At 42.5% G+C, this 19,652-nt stretch overlaps 1 protein-coding gene across 16 annotated transcripts in view; it reads left to right on the top strand.

Annotated features, from left to right (window-relative positions):
- Positions 1-19,652, top strand: part of KALRN (kalirin RhoGEF kinase) — a 693,044-nt gene that overhangs the window by 472,549 nt on the left and 200,843 nt on the right. For 9 of the 16 annotated variants that reach the window (XM_028844567.2, XM_028844565.2, XM_028844563.2 and 6 more), the window contains one exon: positions 16,541-17,986. The exons of the other annotated variants lie outside the window; for them this stretch is intronic. In XM_028844567.2, coding sequence (XP_028700400.1) covers positions 16,541-16,603 — 63 coding nt within the window. In that variant the 3' untranslated portion in view covers positions 16,604-17,986. Of the gene's footprint in view, positions 1-16,540; positions 17,987-19,652 lie in introns of those variants that run through there. 16 annotated transcript variants of the gene reach the window in all.

Here is a 19,652-nt window from a genome sequence, read left to right as displayed (position 1 = left end):
AGGTCCCATCCCCTAGAAGCAGTCTTTGACCGAGATTCCTATGCATGTGATTTGAGAAAGTGCTCCTAAGAGGGGAAAGAGGGAAGGGAAAGCAGGGTCCGGTGGGGAAGGAGCGAAGGCTGGTCCCTCCCAGAGCTCTACAGTAGGAATTGCATGGAGTTTGCCCTGCATTGAGGCAAGGGGGCCAGCCGTTTGTGTCAGTTGTGAGCTGTGAGCAGCCAACAGGCACGAGAGCTGGGACATTGGTGCCCTGGCAGGAAAGGGGATCTGGGTGGGCTGCCCGTAGTGTCTGCTGCAGGGAGGAAATGTGATGTAAAAGAAAGGGGATGGGTTTTGAGATCAGGTACAATCCTCAACTGGGTGCCAGCTGCATGACCCGAGTGGTCCTTTAATCACTTCATACCTCCATCTCCTCATCTGTACGATGAAGGCAGTGATTTCTACTTCCTGGGATTTTGAAGGACTAGCTGAGATCCTATATGAAAGAGCACAGAAGACCTGGGATAGGTCACTGCCCAGGGGAGTGCGGGGCAACTCCTGTGCAAGAAAACAGGCAGCAACATGCCCCCTAGAGTTTCAAGGGGCCACAGACCACTGTGTTTTGCCGCTGAAGAGAAAACTAGACATCAGGAAATGTGGAGACTTGGCAGCATTAGGATCGATAAAAATCTTAGCAGTTCACATGGTAATATTTTTCACTTGACACATTCTTAAAAACCATCAAGATAGTCCACCCAAGACTGGGTCTCCAGCATGTTGCTGTGACAGCATGTTAGGTTTAGCTGTGGTCCCTGGACAGTGGCACCACACACTGGAGATCCAGCCCATTAAATGTGCTATCTTGAAGGCAGGAAAAATGGGACAGGTCTCTGGGAAAATTTCCTCAGCACTTCTGTTACTCTGCCCTTTGTCTCAGTGGGGCTGGAGGGGCCCCTGAAATATTTCTTATTAGGGAGAGATTATACTGCCTCCCATTTAGTAACAAAACACTTCAAACCCTTAAATAAATACCTGAAAAGTGTATATAATTGCACTTCCTGTTACCAAGGCCTAGAGTAGATATATCTGAAGTCTAAACTTGGGCTTTATAATATAGCTGGTAATCTCGAGTCTCAGTCACATCCCACACCTGACAGCATATAGGATTAGAATTGCTGTATAAATCCCAGATGGAAACACTCTGATTTTCTTCAAGGACTTGACAGTCACTCCAAAGTAGGAAAAATACCATCTCCACTCTAAGCCCAAATTGTTATTATTATTATTTTTTTAGCTTTCTTAATAATTCAAGTCCAGAGCTAAGTTTGAAAATAACTTTCTTCCTAGTATACTTTTATCCTTTGTTACTTTTATCTGTGGTAGGCAGGTGGCTGGAGGAGGAGGAGGAGCAGAGGGTAACAAAATGCAGAGGTTTCTGTGGTACTTGGGATGCCTGCAGCTCCCCGCCTCTGGCTGCCCTCTCACCTCCCAGAAACACAACTCCATCCTCTCCTCAGAGACATTCGACACAGTACAAATGTGTGGGCTTTTCAGAACAAATTGATAAAGTGTGAGGAATTGAAGTCACAGGTTTTCCTCTAAGTGAAAGTTCCTCAAATAAATGACTGGCTTCCAGCTGTTGCGTACCACCAAAGGGTATGAAATATACTTTGCTGAAAAATACAACCTAGCTTCACAGGGCAAAATTTTTCATATCAGCATTATTTTACTTAATATTTTGATTTATATTCCATAGCTTGAAAACCTCCCTCGAGAAACCCATCATTAAAATTGCCAATCATCTGCAAAAGCAAGTAAGTTTCATAAAATATGGCTGCCAGTGAGTAGTTTGCTGAACACACGCAGCTTGCAGGAAACCTCAGAAATGCCCTCGTGGTACTCAGAGCACTTGGACCCGCATAAAGATTTGTTTCACGTTTATACAAGTACTTGTTACAGAAATAGGGACGCTGGAAAAAGTGATTTGCCAGTAGATGAGATCTGTATGTGATAGCTGCAAGGGTAACCAGAGACTAGATCTGATTCAGTGTGAGTTTGGAATTTGAAACCATAGAATCTTAGGAAGGAAAGGAATCTTCGAGATCATCTAGCCCTCTTCCTTCATTCTGTTTTAAAAATAAATAAATAAAGTGACTTGCCCAGAGTCATGAAGCCACTTAACGGCAGACCTAAGATTCAACACCAAGTCAATCTCCTGCCTGGTAAGTTGGATTAAAAACAGTACTTTTGTAGTAACCTTGATAGTTCAGCTTGTTGATCCTTGCAACAGAAAGGAAACACTACTATTACCCCCACTCCCACCCCCTACGCCGAATGTCCTTGCATCACCTCCCACTTTGCCCCAGCAAATCCACAGCAACACAAAGTAAATTACAAAGTGGTTCTGTAGCCCAGTCCAGGGGCTTCAGGGTTGGCATGTGGCAAGTATTAATGCCTATCACAGACTCATTGATGCCAAATACTTGTGACTCACATCATAGCCTTGGTGGGAGTGTGATTCTGCCCTAGACAGAATCTTCCAGCCTCTCAAGCAAATTCTGGTTGGGCTCTGAGAGCTTGGCAGTGAGCAGTGGGATGTGGCAAGGCTGATCCCTGCTTCAGAGCTGCCTGGGAGGACTGAGCTGCCGGAACCAGTTCAGCCCCACCACAGCCCAACTCAAATTGAAATCTATTTCATTATTAAAATTTTGGTGGAAGGAGAAATAAAATCTGAGAGCAAGACAAGATGTTAAAGTGGATTAGCTGGAGACAGTCCAAGGCAAACAAGACTCAAGTGAGTACGCTTGCAGTTCTGCCAGGAGAAGGGGTACAAGAAGGGAGATGGCATGGATGGAGGGAGGGGAGGGGAGAGCAAAGCTTGGAGGCTGAAGGTAGAGAAGTGGTGGCTTTCAGGGCAAGGATTTTACTGGAGTGTTCTGCATAGACCTTTTGATATATCACTTACCCTTTTTTCCTTCTGTATCAATTAAAGAGAAAAAGTTATTTTCATATAGAACAAAAATGACTGAGTCCACATTATCAAAACTAATTGTAGGGGAAACAGGGAATGGGAAATTTTGTTCTTCAAAAGTTGAGCTCCAGGATAACTAGAAGTGACATTGGGAGTGTGATACCTGGAGGCAAGCTCTTCTGGTAGACATGAAAATAAACTTAAAAATTTAAGCAGAAGGAGTTGGGCATGGTGGTTTGCACCTGTAATCCTACTACATTGAGAGGCCAAGGCGGGTGGATCAGCTGAGTCTAGGAGTTCAAGACCAGCCTGGGCAACATGGTGAAACCCTGTCTCTACAAAATATATATACAAAAATTAGCCAGACGTGGTGGCACATGACTTGGTCTCAGCTACTAGGGAGGCTGAGGTGGGAGGATTGCTTGAGCCCAAGAGATCGAGACTTCAGTGAGTTGTGATTGCACCACTGTACTCCAGCCTGGAGTGAGACCCTGTCTCAAAAAACAAAACAAACAAACAAAACAAAACAAAACAAAAAAGTCTTTAAGCAAAAATTTGCTAGACAGGAACCTCTGGAGCCGAGGCAATCTAGAGTAGGTGGGGCAGGCTGGAGGTGGCTGTGAAGTTATGGCTCTGCTTTGGCTGGAGCTCTCTTTACCTTATGTGCAGTGATACCTTATGTGCGGTGCCCAGTTAAGGGCAGCTTGCCTCAGGCTTGAGAGCTCTTCTTTTAGGGAGAAAACTGCTCAAAGAAGATGCAGAACTGTATAGATCAGACCAGGACAGATGTCCACTCCTATTTTCAACCAGACACTTGACCCACTACTAATCAGCCTTCTCCTTCTTCTCCCTCCGTGTCCCATGCAGATATGGCGCTGGTTGTGTTGAGCACTCATGTTGTCATATCAGGCTGGCAGTTTGTTTTCAGTCTCTCCCGTTTGTAGGAACTTAAATTTGAGTCTCACATGTTCAGAATGTTCAGGTAGTCTTATTTTTTTTTCTTTAAGAACTCTAGTTAGTTCTTTTTCAAATTGCTAATTGCAGAGAGAGGTACACATTAACTAGAATTTCAGGAGAGATGCTTTCTGCATGACCCCTGCTGATCCTGGCTAAAGAATGCTTTGTGAATGCTCCTAGATACATTGCTCTCTGCCCTGTAGCAACTGCAAGGACTTAAACACCTCTCTGAATGTTATGATATGCTGGAGGAAAACCCAGGCTCTATTTTTTACTACGTCTGTACCCTGTCTCCTGCTAGCTAGTGTCCTTTCTGCAAGAATAGGATTTTTAAAGTTTCACTTACTGTTTGCTTATTTACACATGGAAAACAGATTGGCTTAGTGAGCCATAGAAGATATTAAAAATTCATTATCTTTTCTTTTGCTTGGGATTTTCATGTAGGCTGTCTTTTTTATCTCATTTACTAATTAATTCATCAGTCATTTTTTGAGCTTCTACCATGTGCCAGGCACTATTGTAGACACAGAGGATATGGCAATGAAGAAAACACAAACAGCACCCTGGTTTCCTGCTTAGACCTTTCTTTACTGTGCTGTTAGCCTGAATATGCCCCATTTTGAGACATTTCAGATTATTGTTTGAAAAAAAGAAAAATTCTTCTTAAAAAAGCATTTGAAGGTATATAGAGTGGATGTAGTTTGTTAAAGAGAGGTACTTCAAATCATGGAACCTGAAATCTGTAACTTATTTCACCTCCCCACCCCATTTCCTGCCACCCCCAAAATGAGAACGGTCACAGTTCTTAGGCCTTTTTCCACACAGTCTCTTAAAGGGGAATGCTTATTGCATTAACTTAAAAAGTCTTTAAAAATCTTAAAAGAGAGACTTCTATAATATGTTATCTGACATTTAAATTTAAGACAATACTGCCAACAGGGGCATATGAAGTCCAAACCATGAAATTTGCTGTTATTTGGAGGGCAGACTACTAGGAACCACTGATACATGCCCAAAGAGAAAGCTCTGTTAACACAGAAGAATGAAACTAGGCAGAGTAAAAAATTATTTCAAGTATATTGGTACACTGAATTTATTCTTTTATTCAACAAAATTTCATTGTGTCCATTGATGACCAGAAACCATGGAGATTCAGAATATATCAAAACAACTTCTGTTTTTGCCCAGTCTTCTGAGTTCACAGCCCAGTTGATAATATGTGATAGTGTGTGATGATAGGGTGGCTATATACATGTTATGTGTATTTATGAAGTGAGACCGTTGTACTGAGCACTTCCTTTAAGCCAGTTGTTGTGCTAGGCATCAGAGAAGTTACAAAGACAAATGTGCCAGATGAGATACACGTTTACCACCCAATATGTTACATTTTATACCAGAAGCATACTTAGTTTGAAAGATAAATTTAGCCTGGGAACCAAAGCATCAGAAGTGAAATTTGAGCTTGGCCTTGAAGTTCATCTACCTTTCTGTTTTTCCTTCTTTGTTTCAATTTTGGTCCCAAAATATTTATTCTATATTCTTTTTTATTGAAATGTACAGTATTTATATTACCTAAATGAACGTTATGGGTCATTCTGATTAAATGTTACTTGCCATCTTATTTCTATAGATAAAATGTATTTGTAAGTATAAACATCTGATTTATATCAAACTTTCTAAATTTTTCAAAATGCAAAATATACATGCAAAAAATGCACAAACAGAACTGAACAATTTAATGGATAATTATAAAGTGAACATAGACGTCAAAACCATGCAGGTCATGAAATAGAACATTGGCAGCTTTTCGGAATCCTCCTTTGTGCCCTTCCCTGGTCACAACCCTGGAGGTCACCCCTCTCCTTGTATGCATAATAGTGTCTTTCCTTTTTTTTTATGATGTTACCTTCTATGCAGGTATCCCTAAACAATTTCATATCAATGTGGCTGTTTTTATATGACTAGAATCATTCTATGTATATTCTTTTGTGTATCGCTTCTGTTGCTCAACACTTATTTTTATGGGATTCATCCATGCTGATGTGTATAGTTCATTCATTTCCATCATTATATAGTATTCCATTTTATGAGTATACCACAATTTATCCATTCTGTACATGCAACGTTTGGGGCAATTGTGAACAGTGCTGCTATGGATATTCTGGCATACATACCCCTGTGCACGTGTACTTGAATTTCTCTAGGGCGTAAAACTAAAAGTAAAATTATTAGGTTATAGGATATGTGTGTATATTTTCAACTTTACTTGAAGATGTCAACTATTTTTCAAAGTGCCGATACCAAATTTACACTCCTGCCAATATATATGAACTTTTCCATTGCTCTATATCCTCACCACTACTATGTATTGTTAGACTTCAGAATTTTTACAGATCTGGTGGATGGGTGTTGATATGTACTTACGGCTTTAATTCGTGTTTCCCTGCTAACTGATCAAGTTGAACATCTTTTCATATTTGTATTGGGGCCTTGGATTTTCTCTTTCGTAATGTTCCTGGTTCAAGCTTTTGCCTGTGTGTACAGTGGGTTGTTTGGCTTTTCTTATGCATTTTTAGAAGTTCATATATTCTGGATATTAGTCCTTTGTTGGTTATATATGTAATATGTTTCACCCTGTGGCAAATCTTTTCATTCTCTTTATTGTGTCTTGATAAATACATATAATTTTATATTCTGAAGGCTATACATTGATAAGTTAGAGGCTCATGTGATGTGACATATGAGACTTTTCTTACATTTTGTATTTTATTTTATTTTTATTTTTTTGAGACAGAGTCTTGCTGTCACCCAAGTTGGAAGTGCAGTGGCGCAATCTTGGCTCACTGCAACTTCCACCTCCCAGGTTCAAGCAATTCTCCTGCCTCAGCCCCCAGAGCTGCTGGGATTACAGGTGCACACCACCACACCCGACTAATTTTTGTATTTTTAGTAGAGACGGGGTTTCACAATGTTGGCCAGGCTGGTCTCAAACTCTGACCTCAAGTGATCCGCCCACTTCGGCCTCCCAAAGTGCTGGGATTACAGGCATGAGCCACTGCTCCCAACCATATGTAGTATTTTAGGGTACAGTTCACCATTTGTTTCTCCACAGAATAGTGTACCAGTGTGGAAACTGAATATATAATGCAAGTTTATGTTAATCCTTAAGTATGCCCCTGTTTTAATGAAGGAATAAGAAGCTGATTTTTAAAAATGAATGTTCGTTACATTTCACTCTATACATTATACGCAAGTAATAGAGATGCAGCAATGAAATATGCTAGAAAAAAGATATTAAATTTGTTGGTTTTGGATCTTAGATGTCTGACAAACAGCCAAAATCTAGGAAGAAACTAGCAAAACTAAACATCTGTTGCTCACAGGAAGGCCTTGCAAATCTTAATTTTATATGTAATCCTTATGATCTTTGCCATCTAGTTACTCAACCCAAAGGATATTAGAAGACGAGAAAGTTTCTTCTCTATAGGCACATGTATTGCCACAAAGGCTAAGCTGTTAACAGCAAGGGAGGATACAGAAAAGCTATGAAAGCAAAAGCTGGTGGAGGAACTAACTCCAATAGTGTGGTTCTATTTATTGAAGCTATCAGGAGTGCTATATGGCTGGGTGTGTTCTGAGGTCCTCGCTTATATTTTGCACTACACAAGAACAAACAAGCACAGTGTGATGTGTTTGGCATTGTGGGCAAGAGAGAGATCTAGAAACTGGGACCAAATGTAATTAAGAAAAACAAAGCTTCCAGTTTGGGACGATCAGACAGTGTTCCACATTAGACTTCACTGAATGGGTAGAATTTATCCAGGCAAGATTAGTGTTGGGAGCAAGGAGGAAGATAATTCCAAATGGATCAAACAGCAAGAGTGAGGGGTAAGGGAGAAAGAAAGGAGAATGCAGGGTAAGTTTGGGGCATGGAGAGTCAGTATGCCTGGTTCAAGTTCAGGGTTCGTGAATTAAGGGTTGGGAAATAAAACTGGAATGATTGGCTGGGTCCATTATGGCAGATGCTGAACACCATTCAGAGGAATTTAGACTTTATTGAGTAGCACACAAAAAACACTGGGGGGGGTGGTGGTTTCAGCATGATGGTTATCGAATTACGTTTATCTTCACCTTGATGCATCATTGTCCTTTTATTCTTTCATTCTCCAGCCTCCAAAACAGTCTATTGTTAGTCCATCCACAAGCTCTGGATCTCCTCCTTTGTAGCGGCCTTCAGTGTATCAATCCAACACCTTTTTTCCCCTTCTCATATTGTCAAACACCTCCTTTTCCCCTGCCATCTAAGGCTTATTTGTTACCTCATGCTCCCAATGAGAACTGCACTTGAACTTCTACTCCTGAATCTTCTTTCTTTAGAACTACCCCGTCTTCAACAATAGTTTTTGTTGCTTTGCTTCTGATGTCTATGATCAAAATTCCAAGAGTATGTCTCTGAAGTGACTGTACTTCTAATGCCAAGTTCATATTCAGTTACCCATTCATTCGCTACACTTTTTTCTGAGTACTTAGTACTAGGTGCTAAGTGCTGCTCTAGGGTGGAGGTGCAGCAGGGAAACAAAACAGGCCAGTTTTCATGTCTGGAAATGCCCACTGGTCTCCACATTAATCCATGCCCTTCCCCCCCTCCCCACAGAGCCACCTACGCTAATATTGCCCTTCTCCTCTCCCCTTCCCCTAGTCAAACATTATTCTTTAACATTCAGGGCATATGTTGCCCTGAATTTATTTTGTATTTGCCATGTTGCTTAGCCTAAAGCTGTACTCCTTTTTTTTTTTTTTTTTTTTTTTTTTGAGACAGAGTCTTACTCTGTCGCTCAGGCTGGAGTGCAGTGGCACGATCTCGGCTCACTGCAAGCTCCACCTCCTGGGTTCACATCATTCTCCTGCCTCAGCCTCCCGAGTAGCTGGGACTACAGGTGCCCACCACCACGCCTGGCTGATTTTTTTTTTTTGTAGTTTTAGTAGAGACGGCATTTCACCGTGTTAGCCAGGATGGTCTCGATCGCCTGACCTCATGATCCATCTGCCTTGGCCTCCCAAAGTGCTGGGATCACAGGCGTGAGCCACCAAGCCCGGCCAAAGCTGTACTCTTAGCAATGATTTGAACACTCTCTGTTCCTAGCGCTTGCCTTTCACCCTGGGATCCAGCACTATGTTTCCAACTGTCTGTGACATAACTGCATTTGGATGACCTGTTGCATTCTACTCAACAGAACTGAAACTAAACTCATCATATACCACATCCTTGATCTACTGCTTTCTCAGATTCTGTCCACAGCTTTGTCTGTAGACATCATGGCCCTCCTTCACTCTCTATCCGCTAGCTCAAGTGACTTCCATTGGAGGGCTGTCACGACAGCACATTCCTCAGCCTACTGCATATTCTGTATAATAGTCAAGGTCTGTCCCTGGGAGCTTCTAGAGGAAGAGCATGGCTCCCAAACCACATAGCTCTTTCTAGGACCTAGAGCTTCCAGTGAGCAGGCCCCTTCTCTCTGCTCCTGCTCCTCCCCTGGGGCCCGGCAGTCTGCAAACCTCTCCTCCAAATGTGTTCTCTAGTACGTGTGTGATCAGCTTCAGTAACAGATAATGATCTCACAATTTCCTTCATCTACCAAACTATACTGCATCGCTGTGTCTCCAAAATTATTTATCTGTCCTGAGAGGTACATTTCTGACCTCAGGAAAGCATTGCTGGAACACATCTTCATCATTAGATTGATTACTGGAATCCCATCCCCCAGCAGTTTGTGAGATAGTATCTCCTTCTGGTTTGCTATTGTTTCTCATGGGTTAGTTTTTAATCTCAACCACTGAATCACAAGATCCATGAAGACAAGCTTATGATTGCTACTGTGTGTTACCTGCAGCACACTGAGGTAGAAGTAGCTTTTCACAGAAACTGCACAAAAAAATCATTTGAATGATATGTTTTATGTATATATCTCTGGTTTGTGTATATTTATGAATTTGTGTGTGTGTTCCTCAGTGTGCTTCCCATATACTCTGTAAGAAGTATTCATCTATGTGGTTTGAGGGGCAAGGACTTGGATATTTTCCCTGGCCATAAGGCCAGTGACATAAACTAGTTAAGCTGGGTCCTCCACAAGCTCATGACTGTCGCTGGCGCAATACAGGGCTTACCTGAGCTGTAGCCTGGAATTATTTTTGCCTCCACTTCCTATTCTCTCTCTATTTGAAAGACTAATTTTGCTTTTAAACGTGAAGGAAGTGACCGGGCGTGGTGGCTCATGCCTATAATCCCAACACTTTGGGAGGCTAAGGCAGATGGATCATGAGGTCAGGAGTTCGAGACCAGCCTGACTAACGTGGTGAAACCCTGCCTCTACTGAAAATACAAAAATTAGCCAGGCGTGGTGGCACACCCCTGTAATCCCAACTACTCGGGAGGCTGAGACAGGAGAATTGCTTGAACCACAGAGGCAGAAGTTGCAGTGAGCTGAGATCACACCACTGAACTCCAGCCTGGGGAACAGAGCAAGTCTCTGTCTTGGAAAATAAAAAATTAAAAATTAAAAAAGTTTTTAAAAAAATAAAGGGGGAATATGTATGTGTACATATGTGCTTGTATGTGTGCTTATCTATGCATATGTACATACATATGTGCATGTATATATGCATATATGTATATGTGAAGAAAATATATGTAATATATATTTTCTCCAAAATGTAAATTACATTTCTCCAAAATGTAAATAATGGATATTTCTGGGTGGTGGTTTTTTTGGTTTTTGTATTATGTCTTATAATAAGACATAATAAATTTAACAAAAACCTAATAGATATTATTTTTTAAAGACCAGAGAGGAACAAGATTATCAGATAGTTGCTGGGGTCCACCCTCTGCATGAACCAAGGGTGAGGGACAAGCAGGTTCCTAGCAGAGAACAGGGTAATCCACTTCTCAGGACCTTGGGATTCAAGAAGGCCATCAGAGAGTGAATTCAGGCTGACTTGCAGGACTGGCGGAGGTTGTGAGCTGAAGAACTGGCAACTTTGTTTGGTTGCGAAGGTCAGGAGCCTTGGACTGTGAAAAGAAAGAGAAGGAAAATCCAGGGGGTAGGGGGTTGGGAGCAGGAAGGGGATAAGAAGTTCTTGAAGGTTTTCCCCAAAACTCAGCAGTTTAGAGACCTGTGGAAAAGGTGAGGAAAAGCTTGAAACATGGCTTCAAATTCATGAGGCGTTTTCATGAAGAGATATGCAGTGGGAGAGAGAAGCGGACGTGTTTCCAGTTTGGTGTTCACTTTCTGTGATTCCAGAGGGAGGGGTTTCCAGAGTGACTCAGCATGGGGACACGGAGATCCAGGTCAGGAGGGCACGGAGAGCGCCAACTAGGGAAAGCGTTTGCCACTGTGTGAGCAGCAAGCTTTCAAACGGGATGCGGGGCAAGACAGCTCCCCCAACCCGGTTACCCTCTCTTCCCTCCTCTCCCACAGTCTAAGTACAGAGGGAAGGTTTTCTGGTAAAGAAACTGTCTCTAATCTTTCTAAATTGGAAACAAACAAAAAATGACATGAAACAAGTATTTTCCAGGATGTCTCTCCCACACTACCTAGGTTCAGAGTTCTCTCAGAGGGTTCCCTGAGCAGAGGGAAAAATGGAAAGAGGAAAAACAGAGATTGAATGTCGCTGGCTGCGGCTGATGTCTTTGCACTGGGGTGGTGGTGTGGCAGTGGGCGTGGCCAGCCTGTCACTCAGGAGGCCGCATAACAGGTGGGCATACCTCCGCACCACCTCTGAGGCCTTCCTGCTCATCGCTGACTGCTCAGCCAGCCTGTCTTTATCAGTAACCTCCTTATAGAATTTGGGAAAAAGAGCCCTGGGGTCAACATGAGCCGCAAACACAGACATCTAGATCCAAAAGGAGGCCCTTCAGGCAGAGTAGGATGCATGATAAAACAAATAAGAAGGTCGCAGAAATCAATCCCTGAAAAGAGCTAAACTGAAAGTGTGTTTCATGGTATTAATTGATGTCTTCTCTCTATGCAGTATTTAATATTTTTGTTACTGTGTATCTCAGTTTTTAATTCTGATGGCTACATCAAGTGATATTTCCAGTCTGGGTTCTGGTTTGAAACCTGAGGTGGAGAAAGCCTTTTTGAAACCAGTTAATATAGTATTCACAGAGTTTCTCTGTAGGAAATGGAGGAACACAGAACACATAAAGTCCCTGCCAAGGACAGAATCCCTCACCCCATTTAATGGAAGAGATACAAGCCTTTCCCTAAAAGTCCCTGCCAAGGACAGAATCCCCCACCCCATCTAATGGAAGAGATACAGGCCTTTCCCTAAGAAGTCACTGCTATAATTGGGCAGGCAGAGAAAAACACAAAGGCTGCCTGCAAGCAAGCCATCCAGAGGTTAAGCAAATGACAGTAACCACTGCCTTTCTTACTGAACTCCTAATGTGAGCCTGACATTTTACATGTACTCTCTCCTGTCATTCCCACAACAGTTCTTCAAGGTAAGTATCATTATCCTCATTTTGCAGATGAGGAAAACATCACTCCAAGAGGTTGAATAATTTACCCAGGGTCACACAACCAGAAAGTGGCAGAGATGAGATTTGAACCCAGGTGTTTCTGATATCCATTATGCACACTGCCTTCCACTGGCCAAGTCCACTAAGTAAAACAATTGGATGATTCAGGCAGAAACACACAAAGCAACATTTTGGCCCAAATAATATAAATTCTATCAGTTCCCTCTCCTCATCAGCTGAATAAAACACACTTGAATTTAAAAACCAAGAAAATTCTGTGTTCCATGTATTGTCTGTTACTCACTCACTGTCTTCTGTGCCAAGCAGAGCATGGCCTGAGTCAGGAATTTAGAGGAGGCTGTTTATTATGTCTTAGCCATACAAATAGCAATTCAAGCATATCCCTGCCTCCATGGTTTTCTAATCCATCAGACAAAAAACATTGGAAACATACAGTCGACTGAAGATGCATTTGAAAATCTGTTGCAAAATAGCTGCCTCAAATTCTTAGCGGAACAAGAAGAGGTATAATATAATAAACATGTTCTCCTTTTGTGGCTATTTTTCTATCACTGGATGTCCAATGAATGCAAAACATCTCATTATAGCTCAGCTCTTATTCCAAGAGTCTAACATTAGAATGGGGCCTATAGTATATTAAATAAACAGCATTTATACGAAGGAGTCTGTACATGAATAAGGGGAGATAGGGGAAATTTTAGCATAGCCTCCCCTCATATAAAGAATGCTGAGAAGGTTTGGTTAATAAAAGCCACTGTCCTATAAAGTGGGTCTCACTGATTCTTGCCCCTCATGGAAAATGCCAAAGACAAGTGCTTCTGGACAATGTGTGCTGGAAAATGTGAAAATGTACTCGATATCCTGCAAAACTCAGCTTTTCCGATGTTGGAGTGGTTGGCATAAAGAAAAGACCTCTATGCTAAGCATTCCAAGACAAGTGACCCTTAGAATTACTAGGCAAATATTTCAAAAAGTTGATCTCAGACTCTACACTGGCCTACGGAATCAGAAAGCCAAAGTATAGAGTTATTGGATGTGAGAGGTATATGAATTCTAAGCTGAGAGCTGTTTTCTCAAACAAGATAAATTATTAGCATTTCAAAAAAATTTTTAATGGTCTCTTTTTCACACTTCCACTTAAACTTTTTCCACTAGTCCTTGCCCTAGGCCAGATTTTTGAAAAATCATCTCAATAATGTCATGAATGACTATCTTTTTTTTTTTTTTTTTTGAAACGGAGTCTCGCTGTGTCACCCAGGCTGGAGTGCAGTGGCGCGATCTCGGCTCACTGCAAGCTCCACCTCCCGGGTTCCCGCCATTCTCCTGCCTCAGCCTCCGAGTAGCTGGGACTACAGGCGCCCGCCACCACGCCCGGCTAGTTTTTTTGTATTTTTAGTAGAGACGGGGTTTCACCATGTTAGCCAGGATGGTCTCAATCTCCTGACTTCGTGATCCACCCGCCTCGGCCTCCCAAAGTACTGGGATTACAGGCTTGAGCCACCGCGCCCGGCCTATGACTATCATTTTTAAAGTTAAGAGCTATGCATTGATGTTTAGGTTAACCACTCTTTTAAGGTACCAAGTGGGCTATGTAAAATAATGGCTTCCTGGATAACTGTGTATGTATTTTCTCAGGACTTAAGGGAGCAAGTGTTCAGTATCACCTATATGGGTTTATCACCTATTTCCTATTTCTCACACATCAAACCATCATGAGAAAGATTTGTGGATATACAGAGATCATCATAGCTTAATATATATATATTTATATAGATAGATAGATATAATGAAGTTACCCAAACCACTTCAGGTTAGGTCCTCAGGGACAAGATAGATTCTTATGTGAGGAATGCTTTCCAAGATTTTTAGAATTCACAAACATACAAATATACAAATATTATTTAGAAGATGGATTCTCCATTAGAAGAGGCAACATGTACAGTGGTTAAGAACAGCTTTGAAGTCACACAAACCTTGGTTCAGATCTCACACACAAACCTTGGTTCAGATCTCACCCCCTCCACTTGCCAGCTGTATGATCCTGGGCAGGACTTCTCCAGGCCTCAGTCTGCAAAATGAGGGCAATGGTATTTACCCACTCAATGAGGTTGTGGTGCAGATCATGTGAAATGATGCATGTGAAACACTCAGCACCTTGTCAGACATGTGGTAAGCACTCAATAAATGTTAGCTATTAATAATAAGGACAATAAAATATTTTTAAACTGCTATCCTCTTCAGAATTTTAACAACCATATAAAAAGCAGAATGCCAAACTTAGCATTTATAAGACTATTAAATCCTGCCACTGAAATAAATTCTGTAGGCCTCATAGCCCATCTATTAAAAAAACCTGGTAATGACAGTGAATTATGGTGTGGGGGTGGGGGGGGGTCTAGCTAATCAGGACAGCTGATGCCACCTTCCATGCTAATGACATTGCACACAGAAAAAAATGTGATTTAAAATTCTTTTTTTTTCTTTCTTTTTTTAAATTATACTTTAAGTTCTAGGGTACATGAGATGGAGTCTCACTGTGTCGCCCAGGCTGGAATGCAGTGGTGCAATCTCAGCTCACTGCAACCTCAGCCTCCCAGGTTCAAGTGATTCTCCTGCTTCAGCCTCCCAAGTAGCTGGGATTACAGGTGCCCACCACCACGCCCGGCTAATTTTTTGTATTTTTAGTAGAGATGGGGTTTCACTGTGTTGGCCAGGTTGGTCTTGAACACCTGATCTCATGATCCACCCACCTCGGCCTCCCAAAGTGCTGGGATTATAGGCGTGAGCCACCACGGCTGGCTGTGATTTAAAATTCTTGAGCCACTTTTGCCCTGGTAAAGTTGGGATCAGTGGGTGCACCAGTCCCTTTGCCATGAGTTATTCACAAAGGCATGTATATAGCTCCTGGCTTGCTTCAGAATCTCATCTCCTCTCTGAATCCTAAGTATACCCTATATTCTTGGAAGCTCAGGGTAACTACCACTTCAGCTTGATGCTGAAGTATTTTATCTCACTAAATGAACAATTTTTGCCCAGCTGGATTCTTACTAAGAGAGTTTCAGACTGTTTTTCTCATTTCCATGTGGCAAGTGTGATAGAACCTTTTACATCATGGAGCTGAGCCACAGTCAATGTGAGACTGTGAGATTATACTCTGGAATTGATCCTGAACTTTTCTCTTGGCCAAGAGCCATTGCTCTTTAGAATAGATCACTCTTCTAAGAGCGCTACAAGTTGACCTTCTTTGAGAGGTCATTTTTCTTAAGGAAACAGTGATTTCCTTGCTTCAGATGGCCCAGTAGAGATGGTGTAAGCCATGCTGCATATGGAAGCTGGGTCTCCAGCTTGGCTCCCTACTCGTTCACTCTCTCACTCAGGAATTCACTCCCTCAGGCAGCCTTGCAGTCTGCCCAAACCAACTGCATGCCTTGGAAAAATTACAGATTGCCACCTGTCATGGTCCCTGGAAACACTTAAATCATGAATTTTAAGTCCATTACTATCAAAGATGTACTATATAAATGGGTAAACTTTTCTCAGTTTCTTTCTCCCAATTAAATGTTATATAGCAAGACTTGCTGGTAGGGCACAGGGGTCCTAAGACAGCTTAAACAACAAAACGAATAAAGGATCTGAAATAAACTTTAATGATCACTGTCACTAGAACCTCACATTTAATGCATCCCCATTTCTATTATTCCTGACTCAACTCCTGCTTATGGGTCTGGAACGCTGGGAAGCCACTGCAGGACTGGTTTACAGGTGTCTAATGGGATGAAAGCATATGGATTTGAGTTCTAACAAAGTTAGTAAAAGTGGTTCATCAGTGATCCTCCTCTGGATTGTGGACTTGGTGGGTTCCTTCTGAACCTTCAGACCAAGGAAAGTCTTACACACACTCTGTTTCCTCCATATCCTCTTCTACAAAATGATTGTGTGTTTGTCAGGTTGCACTCTGCATCGGGTTACTAGAAATACAGTAGGTTGCACTGATGATTTAACTCTGTGTTCTATAAGGGCTACGGGATCTCATGCAGATTTTTGCAAAGTTATATGCAAATCACAGAGCCCGGCCCTTTTCTTAACAGGATGGCAACCTTGTTCCTCGGTGGCACCTGGGACCTGGAGATCCTTTCTCCACTTACGTTTAGCGCGCATCCTGGGACTTGTCCCTGCAGCTCACCGGGTTAGCCGTGGCACCGTTGGGACCTCCCACCAGGACTCCAATCACCCACCTCTCTTGAGACTTCTCTGGCAGGGCTGGTGTGGGGTGCAGCCTTTGCTCAGAGGGCAACATGTTCCAAGCAAAATCTCCCCGCCTGGGCCATGGGTTTACCCTCGGGGCTCCCTTCTTCTCTACTGGGTGCAATTCGAGGTTGCTGAGCTTCTCTCCAAAGTCTAAAATGGTGGGGCAGTAGGGACCTGTGAGAGGCCCCATGGCCCAATGTACTTCCCCCAGATCCCACTCAGAACAGCAGGTACGCCCAGGCCCCTGCTGCCCTAGCGGTCTGCAACATGAGTGAAGAGGTTAATTAGAGGGACACACTTGTCTCTGAAGTTTACACCAGGATGAACATTTCTATTATCAGTGGCCCCCAATCTGGAAAAACCCATCATTCTAATCTAGCTTGCATCCCCACATCATGAGAAAGAGGGAAGAAGAAGGGATGATGTATGGTAGAGAAGATGAGGGTTAACTTTAGCCTTTCCCAAACACTGGCAACAACCACTTCCTCAACAATTTTTCTATCTGCTTCAGCCTACCCAGATTTTTTCATGTTTTTCTAGCTCCTCCACAACCTCCCTCCCTCCTGAGGTCTCTGGTTCAAAGACCACCCTTCCAGCCCTATTTGCTTCAGGTTATCCTGTTGAGGGTGGGTGGGAAGTGTGAGAAGATACAAATGAAAACTGGCCACATGTTGGTAATTGTTGAAACTAGATAATGGTACATGGACATTCATTATACCATTCTCTCCACTTCTGTATATGTTTGCAATTTTTCATAATAAAAAAGTTTTAAAAGTCCTCCAGTTTCCAACACACTCAAGAGAGAGCCCTAACCCCAAACACAGAGTTTCGTGGAAACCCCACACCAAGGCAAGAGGCAGAGATGATGATTCCATTTCATATATACACTCATTTTCTAACTTTTTTTTAAAGGCCCACTGCTTTATTTTCAATAGATTAAACCTGATTTCTGAGAGGTCCTGAAGTTGGGCTTACTTCCCTGGCTGGGTTATGGGGGAGGGCAGGGTAAAGGAATCCTTAAAAAAGTTTACACTTTTATGTATCTCACAATCTTATTGTGAGGATGTGACTTGTTCAGTGTTCTGAACTTTTCGAAGGAATCGTGCTCTCAATGCAAAGTGTCATTCTCTGGAATTGCACCTGGCTCAGGAAAGGACTGTCTTTGTACTTGAATTTAAATCCAATGGAGAACTTTAACACGGGCATTTGCATGACTGAGAATTGCTGCTGTCTTTTTTCCGTATGTCACTTTCTTGAATGTGTTCTAATAAAATGATTCTAAAGCAGGCTGTTGATATACAGTGATTTATAAATACTTTCTGTTGAGTGCTGAGGCCCTTAATTCTCTGCCAAGAATCCTCCCCATCCCACTTTCCAGAAAGATCTGTCAAGCTGGAGACAGATGCAATGAGCGTGTGTCCGGCATGATGGCGGCACCACTGCAATTGCAGCACTAATGAGAATCATATCAACCACAGCAATTTTGTCTTCTGGTTGCCTAGCAACAGAATTTGTTTTTCAGAATAAAGATAATCATAGGTAGAAGATGAGTGTGGTGGTGGGAAGGCAGAGGAGGGGGCAGGACAGGAACAGGAGTATAATTGACTCCACAAGGGAGGGAGTGAGGGAGCAAGGTAGAAGGGAGAGAAAAGCAGCCAAAAAGAGAGACAGGCAAAGTTCAAACTCGTGCTTTTCAGTGGTAGTCCTCAGCACGTTCAAGTGATAATCAATGGTTCAATTTTATTTACAAAATTAAACCTTTTGATATCAAGCTATAGCAATTTACAAATCTCATTAGGCAAACTGGAATCAAAAGGGGAAAATATATATCTCTGAAGGTAGATATTTTGAGAAACACTTTTTATCCCAATCTTTATGCCCCTCCAGCCAAGACTAGCTAGGGCAGGGGTCCCTAGCTCCTGGGCTGCAGACTAATGCCTGATGATGTGAGATAGAACAGTTTCATCCCCAAACCATCCCCCACCCACCCCCTCACCTCTCCCATTTATAGAAAAATTGCCTTCCATGAAACCAGTCCCTGGTACCAGAAAGGTTGGGTACCACTGAGCTAAGGCACTCCCATGAGCTAGTAGCAAACTTGGGCCAACCCTTTGGGAAAGAGGCATTGTTAGGAACCTCATGGCTTAAAGGCTTCATAAAGGGAAGGGGAGGCAGAACCAGTCAAGGAGGCTTCCATTCACTGGGCGCTTTTCTGACACCGGGTACCAGGAAGACACTTGATGTCCTCCTCTAATTTTCACAGCCATCCTGAGAGGCAGGTAGTACTTTGTTTTCCAAATGAAGAGAAGTAGATAACTTAAACTCACAGCTAGAACATAGCAGATCTGTGATTCAAATTCAGGTCTCTCATCCCCAAATCCATGCTTTTCCAGGCCACTGGGCTGATGGCCCAGGTGCCCAGCCTGGGGTCTTCCTTGCACACCTCCCACAGGTGTTCACATCAAGGAACTGTGCAGTTCTGTATGCCCTCGGGGTGCAGACCAGTGTCCTGCTCTTCCTTGTGTGATTGGAGGACCCTGACGGCCAGGGTCTTTGTAGCACACATCCATGTATCTGTGCCTTGGTTGTGTAGAGCACAGGCTGATGAGGCAGAAATCACCATTTGGTTTCCATAGAGATTTGTTTACTTAGCAAATATTTTTCGAGTGCCTCCAAGTGCTGGGCATTATGAAATGGGTGAGTAAACAGTCCCTGTTCTCACAGAGCTTACCAGTAGAGGAGACAGATATTAAGTAATACATATGAGTGGATATTTAAATACAACTGAAAGGAACCTTGGAGATGATTGAGATCAACTGATGAAACTGAGACCCAGAAATGCTAGTTGCCCAAGCAATGTGCCCAAGACCGTATAGCAAGTTAGGGGCAGAATAAAGACTAGAACTCAGAACTCCTGATTTTCATTCTTAGACTATTTTCTCCCAGAATATG

The sequence above is a fragment of the Macaca mulatta genome, chromosome 2 (assembly GCF_049350105.2).
Source record: "Macaca mulatta isolate MMU2019108-1 chromosome 2, T2T-MMU8v2.0, whole genome shotgun sequence".
Taxonomy (NCBI): domain Eukaryota; kingdom Metazoa; phylum Chordata; class Mammalia; order Primates; family Cercopithecidae; genus Macaca; species Macaca mulatta.
This window is presented reverse-complemented; position numbering and strand designations above follow the sequence as displayed.